Here is a 13,584-nt window from a genome sequence, read left to right as displayed (position 1 = left end):
GAGGAGAGGAGAGACGCCATGACGACAGGCATTACTTTGTATGCTGACTAGAAGAGTTACTTTCTGTTGCTAAGCCCTTCTCATAAATTATTTCCTTTTTTACAGTAGCCCTGTGGAGTGTAGGCACGTCATGCTATTAACTGGTTTTCTTGGCTGGATTGACTGTGACAGCGTGAAGAAAAGAGTGTTAACTAAAGACTCAAGTGTGCACCTATGTGCTGCATGTTTGCCCAGTGCCCACAGAAGTTAGAAGAAGATGTAGCATACCTGGGATAGGAGTTACAGATGGTGATGAGCTGCCATGTGGGTGCTGGGAATCAAAAGCAGGTCCATTGGAAAAGCAGTTGATGCTCCTAGCCACTGAACCATCTCTCCAGGCCACTGTGATGTTCTTAGATGGACATGCTATATAAGAAACTGCATCCAAATATCTAGGAAAGATAGAAGGAGGGTGCTTGATGAAATGTTCAACTCTTGAGTAAGTAATGTCTTCCAGCTCAGCACAATAGTCTACATTTGCCGACCAACTACCCTTGCATGAAGGACACTAGTAAAATCAAATGTAAGGATGTGTTCAGAAACACTGAAACAATAAAGAGAAAGAAAAGATGGAAGCTTAATTGGGTTTTCCTTAGCTATCTAAAGGGAAAGAGAGATTATCACTATTTTGTAAACAGATTGGAACAAATTCTAGAATTTCCATTAAAGACGATTATGGTGGAATAGCCCTGTGTAAACCCTTAGAGGCTCCGTAGAGTCAGCCTAATCAGTGCAGCGAGGAGAAAGAAACTCTAGAGGAGGGTCACAGTTGGGTCTTTCTCATGTAAGCGCTGCAGAGAGTTAAAGGTGTCCCAGGTTAAGAACTGGACACAAAGGAAAACAGGGCAAGTGCCAGCAACCTGGAAAAACAATTACAGAAAACATTTGTTTCAATATGACTAGAAAATATTAATTTAAAGGGATCTATAATGAATATTGAAATTAATGTCAGTATTTGGGGGCTGGCTCAGTGGTGAAGAGCACTGGCTTCACTTTGAGGACCCAGGTTCAGTTCTACACCTCCATTGGTGGCTCAAGCAGTCTATAACTCCAGTTGCCGGGGATCCAGTGCCCTCTTCAGGCCTCCATTGGCACTGCATGCACAGAGTGCATAGATATCACAGCTATGCAGGTAAAACACCTATACACATAAAATGATAATATAAACATTAGAATATCATGAACTATAGAACAAGCAGATTGAAAATATTACAGGATACTCAAGGAAAGAAAGATTTAAAATAGAGGGGTGGGGGAAAGTCAGCCAGGTGTGGTTGAAGCACCCCTTTAATCCCAGCACTCGGGAGGCAGTTAGGCAGATCTGTCTGAGCTTGAGGCCAGCCTGATCTACAAAGCAAGGTCCAGGATACCCAGGACTGTTATACAAAGAAAACTGTCTCTAAATAAATAAACATAAATAGATAAATTCTAAAAAGTCAAAAAGTAATAGAAGAAAATGTTGCAGTTCTGGAGTGAGGGGTTCTTGAAAGACTTCACAGAATGCCGAGCAACTTTAAGAAAGACTTACCTGTAGATAATCCTTTATAAAAATTTATTAGCTTTCAAGTTAAAGAAGATTCTAGAAGATTTTAGAAAAAAATAATACCTGGGTGTGATGATGTATACATCCTGGAAGGCTGAGGTAGGAGCCTGTGCTTTCACAGTAAGAAACGAGTGTTAGGGAAGGGGCACACAGGAGGGATGGAGAAGGCAGGCAGGTGCACAGTGCAGAAATACGGCACACACCAACCGTCCTCGGTGTTCATCAGGACTGCTGGGTCACTGGGCCACTTGTTTGTAGCCATGTAAGAACTAAGTTTTCTTCTCCCCATATAGTAAGTGAGCAAAGGCTGGCACTCCACCATGAGATTCCCATAGATGGTTGCAGAGTGCTGTTACCATGGTTACCACCTCTGCATCCTCTCTTGCCCTCCCCACTCATGCTGGTCCTCTCCTGACTTTGTCCCTTATTAGGCAGGGTTGCACTGTGTAGACCACAATGACCTGGAACTCTCTGGTGACCAGGCTGGCTTGAAGTTCACAAAGATCCACCTGCCTCTGCCTCTGAATGCTGGGCTCAAAGGTGTGTGCCAGCACTCCCAGACTTGATGTCTTTTTAAAAAGAAAATTTACATTCCCCATTGGAGAAAAAAATAAAAGCTATAATAGAAGACCAACGAAACATAAATAGGGCAGAAAAGCAAAGAGAAAAACATGGATTGAAGAAAAATAGCAGGTTTAACTGAAAGTTCAGTTAAGAACCATTGGAAAACAGCCACACAGGGTACATGGGAGACAGACACCCCTGGCTGAGGCAGTGAGGAAAGGCTCTGAGCTCTCCTGTGAGGAGAAACTAGGCCTTCAGACTCTGAAGCGTGAGTGTGAGAGTATATTTTCCTCCAGAAATGTTGAAGCTTTGTTCTATGGCCAACAATCCTAAGCTTAGTAGTACAGACGCACATGTGTGTCAGGCTACTGACACAGAGCTCACATGTGGACGGAGCACAGGTGTCTGTCACAGATGATGTAAGGTGGACGTAGAATTCCTTTAGCTAACAGCAGCTTAGTGGTCATGAGCCGTTTTAGTTCGTCCTTGTCCTACACTGTTTCATTTCTTCCCCACTTAAAAAGACGAGCTTGCTGGGTGTAACAGTCTTACTCTCAGGAACTGAAATATATCATTCCAACTGACCATGGTGGCAAATGCTGTAATCCTAGCACTCGGGAGACTGAGACAGGAGGATAGCCGCAAATCTGAGGCCAGCTTGGGCTACATGGTGAATTCAAGGCAAGTCTGCACTATATAGAGACCCTGTCTCAGAACACACAAACACAATAGGAAAAACAATAGTTTTTCCTTTATTGATACTTTGATGCCCAACATTTTGTCACCCTTGACCTCCATCCCTAACACTCATTCTTTTGTCTGACTTAGTGGTTTGTTGGCGATGCTTTCCAGTGTATTTGTATTGGAATTACATGAGGTTTTTATTTGCACGTTGGCTGGGTTTTAGATGTTGAAACTCTCTATTCTCGTGCCTCACTTCTCATCGGGTCACTGCTGCTCCCTCACGCTACTGCTTTTGATCCAGGCCTGTGGAGTGGATGTTCAGTTCTTTGTCATCTCGGCTGCCTCGGTCTCTTGTGTTGAACAGCTGTGGCTCTGTGGCGGAAGCTGCCTCTCCTTTTCATGATCCCTATGCTCTGGTGACGGGCATCCTTCCTGCTCTCTAGAAGCAGCCCACCCTCAGGCTCTGTCTCCGGTCCCGCTCAGACTGGAGGAAGCCAGCTGCCCTAAGAGAGTGTTGGGCTTTCCATTCCACTCCTTCCCATCCTAGGTGCCAGAGATGCAGTTGCCAGCTGTCCCTAACTGTCCTGTGTCAGCTGTCCCTTTGTGCCTCTTAGCTGTCTTGTCACCTTTGTGGGTCCTGACTGTTTCCATCTTTTTCTCTTCCCAGAGTAAAATCTGTCCTTTGTCACCTGACTCTTTGTTCATGGTTGTTTCCAAGAGGCAGCTTCTGTGCCCCACCCTACCTACAGTTCCCCTCCATGTCCTGGCTTTAATGGTCACCATGTAAATTACAAACCTTCTGCCTAGGTTTATAAATGTAGAATACTGAATTTTCTGTAATGTAATGACCCTTTTGATGATAAGCACTGGAGTTTTAAAACTCAGGCATTCCCCCTCTCTTCTCTGGTTACTGGTTCCTTTTGCCACAGAATCTGACGGAAGACTTGTGTGTGTGTGTTGAGCAGTCTGCTAAGCAGCACTGGCTGTCCGCTGCACTTGAGGCTTACGTGTAGCATATGGTAATTGCCACAGTGAACATGAGAGCGTTGAGTCATGATACTGGCCCTGTTCCTAGGTTATGTAATAGCAGACAAGATATTGACTTTATTTGGGCCCTGTTTCCTCACTGAGAGCAAAGTGTTCTTACTTGATCATCTGATCTGTGATGCTGCCCTAGAATCTAAATTGTTAAGTTCAGATATCTTATATTTTATGAGAGATACATGTTATTCTACACAGCTCTTGCCAAATTCTGTAAGAATATGTAAAAAATAAAGATGGGGAGAGGTAGGGGGAGAGAGAGAGAGAGAGAGATTGATTTAAAGAATTTATAAATTTTGGCTTAACTTTTCAAACTTTTACTCCAGGGAAGACACAAATGCTCCATATTAGAGATGGTCGATATTAAAGTGTGAAGCATGACTGTTTTTAAAGTGTAGTAGACAAGGAGTGCCTACCAGTATACACAGTATACACAAGACTTAATCCCCAGAACTAAAAAAAGCCAGATGTTGACTTACACATCTGTAATCTCAGCACAGAGGTTAGGGATAGGAGGGTTAGGCGTTGAAGATCACCCTTGGGCTATGGTTTGATGTGAACTGTCTCCCACTGTGTGTGTGCATGCGTGTGTGTGGGGGGTCTGTGTGTGTGTGAACACCTGGTCCCAGCTGATGATGCTGGTGGGACCTTTAGGAGGAGCCTTGCTAGAGAAGTAGGACATCGGACAAGCCCTAGGGTGGGGTTTTATAGCCTGACCCACTTCCTGTCCATTCTATGCATCCTGACTGTGGAGGTGACCACCAGCCTGGGATTGCAGGTGTGCAGTCCCACACAGGTTATACAGTGGTGGGGTTTGGCTTGCAGAGCATTCTAGCAGCTAAGCTGTATCCCAAGCTCTGGGCCCAGCTTTCATGCTCATACGTTGATTGAGTTGGTGAAAGCTTCCATTCCATGTCTTACACACACACACACACACACACACACACACACCTACGTGTCTGTGCTGCCAAAGCCTTGGAATCCTTTCTGTGCTGTCCTGGTTGCTGTTATTGGAGTGGAATTTGGAACTTAGTTTGCTCAGTGGGTAATTCTCATTACTTTTTGTCTTTTCAAGGCTAAAAAGGCTGTGAAAACATCAATATGTAACATTAAAAAAAATCAGTGTTAACATTCAGAGCTTTCACTCCAGGGAATTAGCAGAATCCCGCAGTGTTCTAATCCGTAAGGAGAGTAAACTTGCATGGCCTGTTTCCTCAGGTATGTGCAACCCTCGGAATTACAGCGACACCCCGCCCACATCCAAGAGCACCGTGGAGGAGCTGCACGAGCCCATCCCGTCCCTGTTCAGGGCACTGACGGAGGGCGATACCCAGCTGAACTGGAACATCGTCTCCTTCCCTGTGGCAGAGGAGCTGTCACACCATGAAAACCTAGTCTCCTTCCTAGAAACTGTGAACCAGCTGCACCACCAAAACGTGTCTGTTCCCAGCAACAATGTCCATGCTCCCTTCCCCAGCGACAAAGGTACCTGTTCCACTCTGCTGTCCCTGTGGTTAGGACTTCCGAGGTCTGGTGTCTATTTGAGTCAGACTAACTATTCTTTATCACATGGCATCTGTGTTTGCCGTCAGGTGTCTGTCATGGTGCCCCGCGAAGTCAGGTATTTGCAAATGATGCCAAGGTCGTCAATGAACTGACTTTTATTTTGTTATTGTGTCCGTGTGTGCTTCTGAGTGTGAGCACACACCATCACACTTGTGGAGGCCAGAGGACAACTTTGAGGAGTCTGTTCTACCCCCCACTGTGGATTCTGGGATTAAACTCAGGTTGGGTTTGTACAGTGAGAGCTTTACCTTCTCAGCCATCTTGCTAAAATCTTTTTTGAAAAAATAGTCTTTTAAGACATCTCATTTCTAGGTATAGACTATGTAGGCAGTTGTCAGTGGACATGATTGTGATTACAGAAGAGTCAAGAGAATGATCTCTGCTCATCTGAGAATTGTGTCAAAGAGCATTTACTAGTGAGAATAAATCATGTCATAATGGACTACACAGAGAAACCCTGTCTCAGAAAACCAAAAAAAAAAAAAAAAGTCATGTCATAATTTTGGAGTATAAACAGTATATAGGGTTTTTGTTGTTGTTATTGGTTTGTTTTGTTTTGTTTTGTTTTTCGAGACAGGGTTTCTCTGTATAGCCCTGGCTGTCTTGGAACTCACTCCGTAGACCAGGCTGGCCTCGAACTCAGAAATCTGCCTGCCTCTGCCTCCCAAGTGCTGGGATTAAAGGCGTGCGCCACCACCACCCAGCTCAGATTATAGTTTTGATATAAAGTCTCCAATGTTTTTCAATACAGTTGTATAGTAGAATAATAATATATTTATGAAAATACACTTGATGTTTTGTTTTAGGTTTTTGAGATAAGAGCTCCTGTATCCTACACCTGGCTTGCAGCTGTGTCTTACAACATTAGGTGAATTATGTACAGACAGTATAATTTGAACTTCTTTCTTAATTTGACTATTATGCCATTCATTATAATCTGACCAGTACAAAATAGAGCTTTGCACATGAACGATAAAATCAGGACAGCTTTTGGTTATTTTTTTTGTTTTATGTTCTTTTTTTTTTTTTTAGATTTATTTATTTATTTATTTAATATGAGTACACTGTAGTTGTCTTCAGACATACCAGAAGAGGGCATCAGATCCCATTACAGATGGTTGTGAGCCACCATGTGGTTGCTGGGAATTGAACTCAGGACCTCTGGAAGAGCAGTCAGTGCTCTTAACCACTGAGCCATCTCTCCAGCCCCAGGACAGCTTTTGTTAAATGGCAGTATGACTTCTTACCTGCCTTCAGGCTAAGTTGCTTTACAAATCAGACACCAGGCTTCTGTTGTAAGTGACTTGCTTGTTGCCAGTCCTTCTGGCCCCGCTACTCTGGTTTCATTTTTCAAACCCAAGAGTTGCTTGTCATCGGTCGGTATGTGCACATGGTATGGGCAGACACTGTGCCACAGCACATCGGTGAGGCCCTGTGCAGTGCATCTAGGATCAAACACTGCAAGAAGACTTATATGGCCAGTGTTTTATCCACGGAGCCATCCCAGTAGCCTTTTTTCTTTGTTTCTTTCTTTGAAACCATTTTGATGTGTATTTGAATTCATTGTGTAGCCCAGGTTAGCTTTGAACTCCTGATCCTTCTGCCCCATCTAAGTGCTGGGAAAGCACACCGTGCCTGGACCTGTTCCCTGTTGCCATGGATACGGTACTCATCTCCAAGGCTTCCATCCTTCAGTGCCTGGAAGAGTTGCTTGTTATTCCCCGTAACACAACCGTTTCTACTCAGCCTCCCCCTGTTCGTTAGTTCTCTAAGTGGCCCTATAAAAACAACTTAGTCCCAGCTAGACAAGGTGCCACATGCATTCAATCCCAGGATCAGATGGCTGAAGCAGGGACCAGTCTTGGCTGCATAAGCAAGAGACCCTGTGTCCAGAACAGCAGCGCATGCTCCTCTGTCCTCAAGAAAACCCGTAACTGTTATCAAACACTCTCTGTTAATGACTTATTCTCTTTAGTTTATTTCATGTTATATTTTGCCGTAGCTAGGCAGCCACATGGGATTAACAACCTGCAAAGTGAAAACTGACGATCCTGATGGAGAGCAGACCTAGAAAGTCTTTGTAGTAACATGGCCTACTTGCTAATGTGTACTGAAAATCACTGTGCAACGTTTGGAGTACTTACCTGAGTACAAATTCTCAATATAACTTTAGGACAGCATTGTCCGATCTTGTTTGGACTGGGGATGTATGTCTCTGGAGAAATGTCAGGTTAGGAAATAGCCATGTTGCTTCACGGATGCTTGCTACGCCAGATAATCTAACCTCAGCTCATGTGTTTGCTGCCTTTGTCTAAAGTGAGTATCTGTCAACAAAGGAAGATCTTTTGTCCCTCGTTTTTGTCCTGTGCTGATGAGCAGTCAGAGGGCTAGAAAGTAACTGCAGGTGTTGTCTGAGTGAGCGAGCGAGTGGCCGAGCTCTTCCTGTCTGTACTGAGATGCCCCTTTTTATTTCAGAGCACATGTGCACCGTGGTTTACTTTGATGACTGCATGTCCATACACCAGTGTAAGATATCCTGTGAATCCATGGGTGCATCCAAGTATCGCTGGTTTCACAACGCCTGCTGTGAGTGCATCGGTCCAGAGTGCATTGACTATGGGAGTAAAACTGTCAAGTGTATGAACTGCATGTTTTAAAGAGGGGGAAGAAATGCAAACCAAAGCAGTAAGTCATGAAGTGTGCAGAAATCTCGGTTCTGGTATGCTAGGAGTGTGTTAAGTTATATGATTGTAACTGTGCTTTTTATGTTTGATGCCTATTAGCGTATGTCTTTTCCATTGGATTCAATAGAACTTTATTCACATAAGGATCAGGGGTTCAGAGGAGTCCTGGTAAAACCTGACATTCTGACAGAAGGTGCTGTCTTCTTCCAGCTTTCCAAACACTTTTCGTTTTGAACGTGATAGCACAAGCCTGGTACATGTGTGGTTCTCACCTGCCAGTTGTAGAACACTAGGTCCCTATAGTCACACATCTCTTAATTGTGCCTTGGCTGGCTTACCTGTTTTATATGAGTAAATATTGCAGTTTATAATTCTAACAACTCACATTCAAGCCATGCTGAAACTTAATTTCAAACCATTTTACATTGGTTTTAGAAAGTAAATATTTACTATATTTTACAACGGAAAAGTTTTGCCTAGGGCCAGTGAACTGACTCAGTGGATAAAGGCGCTTGCTACCAAGCCTGATGACCTGAGTTCGATCCCCAGAGCCCATACAGTGGAAGGACAGGACCAACTCCTGTGAGTTGTCCTCTAACCTCCAGACAGGCGCAGTATCATGCGCAGGGGTGTGCTTGTGTGTGCACACACATAACTAACTAACTGCTTTTAAAAATGTAAACCTCTTACACGGTGAATCTAAATCTGTCGTGTAGCACTCACACCGACAGTGATTTGGACGTTATGTCCCCTCTCCGCCTGTAGTGCTGGTGTGGTGATACACAGAGTCGTCACTGTTCACTGGTATAGAAGAGTTTTGTCTACCAAGAGTGTCATGGCATACCTTTGGAACTTCATCAAATGCACTTGAGGATCTGGGTCAGGAAGTAGCCAGGTAAAAGCAGCGGGACTGTGGACGATGCTCCATTAGACTCCGTGCAGAGCAGCAGGTAGCAGCTGCCCCTTTCCAGGTGCACAGCATAGCTGGGTGTGAGGCTGACCAGGAGAGGGTCTGACTCAGCACCAGCAAAACAGCAGGGTCCCTAGCACATGTGGGAAGCACGTGGGAGAGGGTTGAGGAAGGATGCACAGACGTGGACAGAGAAGGGTAAAAATGTTGGGAACTCCTAGTAGGGTCCACCTTAAAATCACTTTATAGTCACTGGTTTTGTTACTTTGTAATATTACATTTGTTTCTGGATATCTGAATCCAAATAAGTACCATATGTTAAGAAGCTGTATTTCTGAGACTCCAGGGGGATCTGTTTAATGTGGTTACTCCTAGCATACTACAGGATTCTCTAGCTATATAGCTTCTTCCCTAGCGTTTCCATAGTGATGAGCTTCATTTTGCACACCCTTCCTAGTAATAAAAGTCCCACCTTCAAGCATCAATCAAAAACAAATATCTGTAATACACAGGCTCAATTTTATAGAATTGCTATTTTCTCTAGTGCATATCTCAATTAAGAGTAACTTTTTAGGAATAATCTTTATATGGGTACATATTTTGGTACATAAAACAGAAAATGTTCTTAAACACATTTTGTATTCTTATTTGAATCGTTATAAGATGGTTTGTGTATCATGGGTACCCATTGTAAACCATGTTCTTCCCAGTAGCTGACGAATACTCAAGGTATCACAGCCTTCTAAGAAGCCGACTTAGAACGTGGCTGTACATGATTACTAAACATCAAGGTGTCTTCTCACTTCTACCCAGAGTGCCTCTCTTCAAAGGTGCCTTGGAAACATTTCAGCCCCTTCCTTCTTAGCTCCCACAGGGCTGTGGGTTTGAAATCAGGAGGTGTTTTGAAGGATCACAGCTAGCTGCTCCCTTTCAGCCGCTGATTCTTAGGAAAGTTTATGCTCTGACAGAAGAGTGCTTTGATGGCTTCTAGCGGTGCGTCTCATCTCATGTTTTCTTTGTTTTTGTTGTTGCTATCATGGTTTGGTTTGGTTTTGAGACAGGATCTCTGTGCAGCCCTGGCTGGCCTGGAATGTGCTAGGTAGACCAGGCTGGCTCTCCTCATGTTTTCTTAATGATGGCCATAAACATTGGTAAAATATGTCACCATCTTTTAAAAACTTTTCATTATTTAAAATTTACAATATAGCATGTCATTTTTTACCCTATACATTTTCTATGAAATATTTTTTTTGATGCGAAAATAATCAGTTTTAATTAACATCATTTCATAAAAGAGAAAACAAGCAAACCACACACACTAACAAACAGCCTGGAGAGCTTCCTGAAGAAATATATAGGGATAGAGACGGACAGGGCTCAGGAAGACATCTGAACACAGNGAGGCAGCACCCTTCGAGAGTGTTCCCTGACCCAGGGGTGCTTCAGGACCTGGGCCAGGCTCAGCCTCTCTGAAGGATGGTATCTAAGAAGCTTGGAGATCAAGTCCTGGGCTCCTGCAGGCACTGATGAAGGAAACTTAAAATCCACCTTGCAGATGCGTCTAAATGTCTCACTGGAGGTGCTGCTCTCAAAGGGTGGCTTCCCCACCAGCAGCTCATAGCAGAGCACGCCAATGCACCACAGATCAACCATCTCATTGTACGGTTTCTGCTCTATCATTTCCGGGGGCAAGTAGTCCAGAGTCCCACACATTGTCTTTCTCCTGAGGGAGGGGGTATGCACAGACCACCCAAAGTCTGAGATCTTCACCTCACCNTTGAGGCCCAGCAGGAGATTCTCTGGCTTGATGTCCCTGTGAATCACCTTCTTCTCATGGCAGTAGGTCAGGGCATCTGACAACTCCTGTATTATCGTGGCTGTACGCTGCTGGTCCAACTGCTCATTTCTCTGAAGCTCCTTATAGAGCTCACCTCCTGGAGCATACTCCAGAATTAAGTATATCTGAGTGTCATCGTAGAAGTAGTTGTACAGGCGAAGGATGTTCGGGTGTCTGGTTGAGCTGCTGGGCTCCATCTGGCCAGTAGCTCTTACTTGTGTGTGAAGCCCAGCCAGAAGGAGGTGACTCTTCCCTGAACTCTAAAGAGGTGAGGGCAAGTTGAAGTCCTGCTAATTGCTTAGATCCTGGAAAAAGGTAGGCGGGTAACGCTCTGACTCCAGTCTCCCCAACCGCCCGGAATGTCTCACCCACTCTGGGACACACGGGACACACACACTCGAAATATTTTTTAAACCACCTGCTTTAACTTTTTTATTGCCCTGTTTTTCCCATTAGAATTGATCCCCACTGAGGTAAATTTTATAATCATGTTTTGTGTATTTTTCCTGGCTCGTCAAGGCTTATGAAGAAATAGCAGCCATTCCCTGACAGGTTTGCGCTCCCACCACAGAGAGGCTGAACAAGATGATCAGAGGATCAAGGCCAGCCATAGCAAGACACTGCCCTAGAAAGCACAAGTCCTGTGCTCAGCGTTTTGAGTAGCATTTTATTCCTAATTGAAATTTAATATTTCAAAAGCTAGCAGCCTCGCTCAGTCTAGACCTTTCACACCAATCTAGCAGCGATGCTCCCGTACTGAGCCTTTGTAATAGTTTACGGTTCTTCCTCGGTGAAAAATGATCTTGTTTTTCTTACAGCCGGATCCAAAGACACTAGATGTTAAGGGCTGAGGCTGAAGCCCAGTGACGGGGCGCTCACCTGTCATGGTGCAGCCCTCATTCCACCAGGAGCACCAGCAAGAGACAAACACGAGCTTGTGAGTCAGAGGCCGTTATTAAATTCATACACACATACTCCCTATAGCGAGACATGGGCTTATGGGCAGGCTTTTTTTTTTCATAACATTTATGAGAAAACAATGTTTTCCCCATAACATTTAATTAGAACTGTAGCTTATTGGTAATTAAGGTACAAAATCAAAGTCGAGTAAAATGTACTGTTCACACAGCGTGTTGTGAAAGGGGTCCTCACACCAAAGTAAAACTGTAAAGTTTAGGAAAATAATATTGTCATTAGCATATTTGAGCAAATATTTGGAATTTCTAAAAAGCATCAAAATAGAAAGAAAGTGAAACTCTGGAGAGTGAGATGCTGAAGATGGGCTACGGTTTAAAGGCCCGTACTTAGAGAGCATCCTTTAAAGACTTTGTTCATTCCCGAGAGCCTATGTTGATTGCATTTAACATGACTGACAACTTCTATATGTAATTGTGTACATTTCCATTGGTTGTCTCTGTAGTCAAGAAAAAGGTATTTTAATAAAAAATAGAAATGACTGTGCGTCATGTTTTTTATTAATTTCTGCAGAGAATGCTGACGATGGTGCTGACACTCTTACCTTGCAGGATGTCCCCACAGTGTCCACTGGACCAGCTCGTACAAGGGTGAAACCTTTCTGTCTGCTTCTGCAGAGCCATGACAGCAGCTGCCTTACAGGGTGATTTAGCAGACAGACCTGACAGGTGTGTCATGTGACAGGCAGCCATCAGTGTGGCCTAGCACATTTGTAGGTGCTGATGTTGTATTGCACCGTCAAAGACTGACCAGTCCTGATAGGGCTGGAAAGAGGAAAGGGGTGTGGGAAGGTGACTTTCTTAGCTCTCCCGTAGCAGCGCCACCACACCCGGCCAGTAAAGACTTTCTATTCGGCTTTAGAAGTACCCAAGGGGTGATCTCTGGTGAACGTACCTCACCACAGCAGCAGATGGTGTTGGAGGCTTGGCCTTAAAGTCCACCCCAAATGACACACCTCCTCCAATGACACCACACCTCCTAATCCTTTCTAAGTAGTCCCTCAAGTGGGAACCAAGCATTCAGCTATACGAGCCCACAAAGGCCATTCTCATTCAAACCACCACATGTAGTAAAATAGACGCCACGTCAGAGAACATGTGAGTGTTGTGGATTGGTGTGTAGAGGATATTGTATTGAAGAGAGAAGATGAGGAGATGGGCCTGAGTGACAGAGATTGGGGAAAGACAGAACCTTGTTAGGAAAGGTGTTCCAGTGGCAGACAGTCATGCAGAGGTTAGAGCTGAGATACACAGTTGGAGGCCACACCTGAAGCCTTGATGCTCATACATCCAGGTGGCAGAACAGTGCCAGGTGCACCATATCCCTTCAAGCAGGCATATGGTACACACCTTTAATCCCAGCACTGTCAAGGCAAGAGGATTTCTGCTCTCTCTGAGTTCAAGGCCAGCATGGCCTACATTGCAAGCTCCATAAGACAATGTAGAGAGATCCTATATTTTTTTTTAATTGGTACATAGTAATTAGAGATATTTCTGGAACACAGTGTGACTTTTCAGGACATGTATACAATGTGTAATGATCACATACAGATACACACACACACACACATCTGTCACCTCAAACATTGATTCTTTGTGTTACGAATATTTTAAAAACGTTGTACAATTTCTTTAAATTCTATTAGTTCTTGCCAACATTGGTTCTCCTGCTGCACTATGGAACACCAGCAGTGAGCACCACCATCCCAACCTGCACCAGCAGTTAGCCCCACCCACCTGCA

At 44.2% G+C, this 13,584-nt stretch overlaps 2 protein-coding genes across 2 annotated transcripts in view; one reads left to right on the top strand and one right to left on the bottom strand.

Moving 5' to 3' along the window:
* Window positions 1-12,324, top strand: part of Twsg1 (twisted gastrulation BMP signaling modulator 1) — a 34,307-nt gene extending 21,983 nt beyond the window's left edge. The window contains exons 4-5 of the mRNA XM_021185710.2: window positions 5,090-5,356; window positions 7,913-12,324. Coding sequence (XP_021041369.1) covers window positions 5,090-5,356; window positions 7,913-8,094 — 449 coding nt within the window. The 3' untranslated portion in view covers window positions 8,095-12,324. The remainder of the gene's footprint in view (window positions 1-5,089; window positions 5,357-7,912) is intronic.
* On the bottom strand, window positions 10,276-11,065 carry LOC110312155 (aurora kinase C). The gene has a single exon (XM_021185713.2). It carries the CDS (start codon window positions 11,063-11,065, stop codon window positions 10,409-10,411), a length of 657 nt encoding a protein of 218 aa, XP_021041372.1. The 3' UTR covers window positions 10,276-10,408.
* Window positions 12,325-13,584: the final 1,260 nt, after the last annotated feature.

This window comes from Mus caroli, chromosome 17 (assembly GCF_900094665.2).
Source record: "Mus caroli chromosome 17, CAROLI_EIJ_v1.1, whole genome shotgun sequence".
Classification (NCBI taxonomy): domain Eukaryota; kingdom Metazoa; phylum Chordata; class Mammalia; order Rodentia; family Muridae; genus Mus; species Mus caroli.
The sequence above is the reverse complement of the archived record's forward strand: the minus strand, read 5'-3'. Positions and strand labels throughout refer to the sequence as shown.